Here is a 4,292-nt window from a genome sequence, read left to right as displayed (position 1 = left end):
TTATGGATACGATGTTCATAAAAAAAGTACAAGGACGTGGTGTATGCTTGGTGTACGAGTATGACTCAGTAATCCTTACCCTTCCACTCCCCTCACGCATTGTGAAACCTCAACCAATTAGCACCTCTACTTGTCCTGACCTGACCTTCCATGATCCCATGGGTGTGTGTGTGTGTGTGTGTGTGTGTGTGTGTGTGTGTGTGTGTGTGTGTGTGTGTGCTAGCCTATTTTAATCCTCAAGTCCTCAAGGCTCGAGGGAGTCGAGGCTCTGCCAGCGCTCAGCGCTGCCTCTCATTTCTTTGCCAGCTGCACTACTAGCCACAGCACACAGTACAAGCACAGTAGACTTCACTAAGGGCTACAGTCATTATCAAATAATGGGAAAGTGGGCCAGATACAATAAGCACTACGCACGAGAATGGGAAAAGGATCCAGTCTTGAAGGACTGGATAGCACACATTCCAGGTGACGATGGAAAGGCTTTTTGTAAATTTTGTAAAATGACGTTCAGAGCACATCATGGTGACTTAATACGACACGCGACCACGGACAAACACAAAAGAAATGCTGCTCCTTTCTCAAATGCAAGAACACTTTTCCAGACAGGAATCACCAAACGAGATGCAGATCCATCTGTTAAAGTTGCAGAAACAAGAATTGCAGCCCACATTGCGTGCCACTCAAGCATTCTAACTGTGGATCACCTGGGAGAGTTAATCAGCGCTATTTCGTGCAAGGAGTTAGCCATCCACAGGACAAAATGTACGGCAATCATCAACCATGTTTTAGGCCCGTCAATGCTCAAGGATTTGCGTAATGATATTGGTGAGAGCGAATATTCATTAATTATAGACGAAAGTACTGATATAACAACGAAAAAACAACTGTGCATCATGGTGAGGTACCCCAGCTACATGAAGAAAAAAATAGTCACATCGTTTTTGGGTCTGGTAAATTTGCCCTCAGGCACAGCTGAAGCCATGACACAAGAACTGCTGAAGTTTCTTGAAAAGACAGAACTCAGTCCAAGAAGATGTGTTGGGCTTGCAACTGACGGGTGTAATGTAATGAGTGGGGTAAATAATTCAGTAATAAGCAGATTTAGAGAAATTAATCCCCATATCATGCATATAAAATGCATCTGTCACTCATTGCAGCTGTGTGCCTCGTATGCTATGAGAGGATTACCAAAACACCTAGAATTTATGATATCAGAAACATACAGATATTTTTCTCAGAGCACCCAGAGACAGCAAAAGTACAGTGAGTTGTACAAGACAATCAACGTAGGAGAGGAACCATTAAAGATACTCCAGCTGGCAGATACACGGTGGATGTCCATTGCACCATGCATCACAAGGATTCTGGAGCAGTATGAAGAGCTGAAGTTACATTTCCAGGTAATATATATTTATTTATTTTCAAAGTCCTTTGCAATTAACTAAATACACATATACATAGAGAGAGAGAGAGAGAGAGAGAGAGAGAGAGAGAGAGTATTGATATGTATATATCTACGGTTTTCAGCTGGTGAAAGGAGACGACAAGAGTTACACTTCAGAAGTACTAAGTAATATGTATGAAGACTCAGCAAACAGGGCATACTTAGCTTTCTTACAGCCCTTGGTATGTGACGTGAACAGAGTGAACAAACTCTTCCAAGGGGAGCAATGCAACGTCAGCAAACTTTTGGACGATCTGATGTCCCTATACCAGTCCCTCCTGCAGAGGATTATGATGCCACGCACGTTTCCTACATGGGACTCACTCATGTCTTACGAGGTAATATCCAAATATAAATATAAATAGATAGATAGATAGATAGATTAATTTAATTATATCCGTCATATTTTCATCAGTCAAAGCTTCGTTCATTTCTTTTACACAGTACACTCCGTTCTTGTTGAGTTTAAAGAAGAAATTACATTATTTAATTTACTTGATATTTAAATTATTTTGCATTAATTTTTCTTACTTCAAATATCATACTGTCAATTCAAGTTAATGAATATACCCACAAAGGACACTTCTTAAGTCGGCACATGTACTGTACAAGTACACTTTTTTATATAGTCTCTCTCTCTCTCTCTCTCTCTCTCTCTCTCTCTCTCTCTCGTATATGTGTATGCAGGTATATACACATGAAGATGTCAGTGTAAATCTCTCCTCTAAATCTCATATTTCCAAACCTGCTTCTTCCCTTCTTTCTTCCCTTCTCTTCTGTTCGTATTCTTCTCTTTCCCTCCTTTTTCTTCTTACCCCTAACAATCCTTTCTCAATAGAGATCCTATTCTGCAACTAAGGTTTCGGCTCTCCAAAGCAATCTTTATGTCAGGCACTATATCAGTAGCCTACTTTTCAGCAGTGTCCTCAGAATTTAGTGAAGGGGGGTTACTTTCTGAAATCACCTTCGATGTATGAAAAGCCCTCCCACCCCCACCCCGAAAGACGAAAATGTTTGAATAATGATACTGAAATTATATTTAATCATTCATAATTGTTAGTCTTTATTTTAAGTGCATAATTTCTATAATGACACAGTTACCTTCAGATTCTACAGTCTTAGAGAATTCCAGAAAATTAGGTTACATAAAAACGCCCTTCATTCACTTAAAATACCCCAGTTAAATCTCCCCTTACTCTACGCCTTTCTAGTGAGTGCAAATTTAGTCTTTTTAGTCTGTTTTCATATGAAAGGTTCCGACCATCATGTATGATTTTTGTCGTTCTTCCCTGTACATTTTCGAACGAATTTGTATCCATTCTACAGTAAGGACACCTTAATTGCACAGTATGGTCTAAATGAGGGCTTACTAAGTCCAAATGTGACCTAAATGTTGCCAGTACAGTGCTAATGTCCATCACCAGTCATAATGACCATCCTGCACAGTGCACCTCCCCCTCATCTCCCTAGCCCTCACACGGTCACACCCTTCACCATGCCTGCCCAACCCAACCCTAATCCCATAATTACTAACGACGCGAATTCCCCCCCCCCACCCCTCTCTCTCTCTCTCTCTCTCTCTCATCTAGATTAAAGTCCATTATCTCCACTCATCCTCTTAACCCCAGCCCTTCCCCGGAGAGCAATTGTCACCTCCTTGTCAATGTTTCTCAAGCGCGGCCGTCTGGCCCTCTCCCACCTGATCCCACCCTTCCTTTGTCTGGCTTTCCGACCCGCCTCCAACTACCACTACTGCACACACACACACACACACACACACACACACACACACACACACACCATTCTCTGTCTGTCTGTATCTCTGTCTGTCTGTCTGTCTGTGTGTATCACTATGGTAACTCATGTCCTTTGGTTCACTATAGGTGGCAGATGACCGAAACCTTATGCCGTTAGCGGCAGTAGATATGGGTGTCAAATTCAATCTGGAAGTAGCAAGAAGTGGTCTTCATGCTGACCTTGTTAACAACATCAGATCCCACTGTCGTCAGTTTATGCTGACACTTCTACGTGAAATACGTGAACGGCTGCCCACTAATGTTCAGATTTTGAAGAGCATGGCCTGTCTCTACCCTGAGATTGTTCTGGGTCTCAGAAAGCCACGTCTGGGGGATCTTTCTTTTCTCCCAATGTATGAAGGGGACGTGGGCAAGCTTGAACAACAATGGCTGAAGCTGGACACGTGTGAATGGAACCATAAAATGTCTAATGACATTAGTGAATTTTGGATGGAAGTGTTCAGCCATAAAGATGCAGCAGGAGAGCAGGATTTCAAGGAGGTGGGTCAATTTGCATTAACAATGTTGGCGCTTCCAGTGAGTAATGCTGCTGTAGAACGAGCATTTTCACAGATGAACTTGATAAAAAATGAAGTACGGAATCGGATGCAGCAAGAAACACTGGAGAACATTATGCATGTCCGGGCATTCATGTCTAGGCATGGAATATGTTGTAACGAGTTCATACCCAATCAGGCAATGTTAAAGCTGTTTGGTGCGGATATTTACGCAAAAGCAAATGCTGAGAGTGTGTTGAACATCTAGGATTTTTTTCCACATGCAGTTTATGTCTAGGCACTCAAGCAAACATACTTAAAAACATAAGAAAGGATAACTGCAGTAGGCCAGTTGGCCCATGCCAGGCAGCTCCTAAAAGAGTAACTAAGCTACTAGAATAAGATAAGGATAGGAAAGAAGTTTTGTAACCTGTGTAGCAACTTTTGACTAACATCACTGAGTGCAGTAGTTACTGCCAGTTTATACTGAGCTGTGTGGTGATTCTGAATAATGAAATGTATGGTTGGGGATGACCCAACCAAACAGCAATGACT

At 41.9% G+C, this 4,292-nt stretch overlaps 1 protein-coding gene across 1 annotated transcript; it reads left to right on the top strand.

Moving 5' to 3' along the window:
• Positions 1-500: 500 nt before the first annotated feature.
• Positions 501-4,005, top strand: LOC145389642 (protein FAM200B-like). Its single transcript, XM_080264875.1, has 3 exons — positions 501-1,400; positions 1,528-1,782; positions 3,328-4,005. Exons 1-3 carry the CDS (start codon positions 501-503, stop codon positions 4,003-4,005), a joined length of 1,833 nt encoding a protein of 610 aa, XP_080121001.1.
• Positions 4,006-4,292: the final 287 nt, after the last annotated feature.

This window comes from Coenobita brevimanus, unplaced genomic scaffold, assembly GCF_032717465.1.
Source record: "Coenobita brevimanus isolate Jiangsu-jjx unplaced genomic scaffold, ASM3271746v2 jjx.HiC_scaffold_1729, whole genome shotgun sequence".
In the NCBI taxonomy this organism is placed as follows: Eukaryota; Metazoa; Arthropoda; class Malacostraca; order Decapoda; family Coenobitidae; genus Coenobita; species Coenobita brevimanus.
This window is presented reverse-complemented; position numbering and strand designations above follow the sequence as displayed.

Excerpts from the sequence above, each read along its gene's own strand:
- LOC145389642 (XM_080264875.1), top strand. The coding sequence starts at position 501 with ATGACGTTCAGAGCACATCATGGTGACTTAATACGACACGCGACCACG. Across the intron at positions 1,401-1,527 it reads AGCTGAAGTTACATTTCCAG|CTGGTGAAAGGAGACGACAA; the intron begins GTAATATATATT and ends TACGGTTTTCAG. Across the intron at positions 1,783-3,327 it reads ACTCACTCATGTCTTACGAG|GTGGCAGATGACCGAAACCT; the intron begins GTAATATCCAAA and ends GGTTCACTATAG.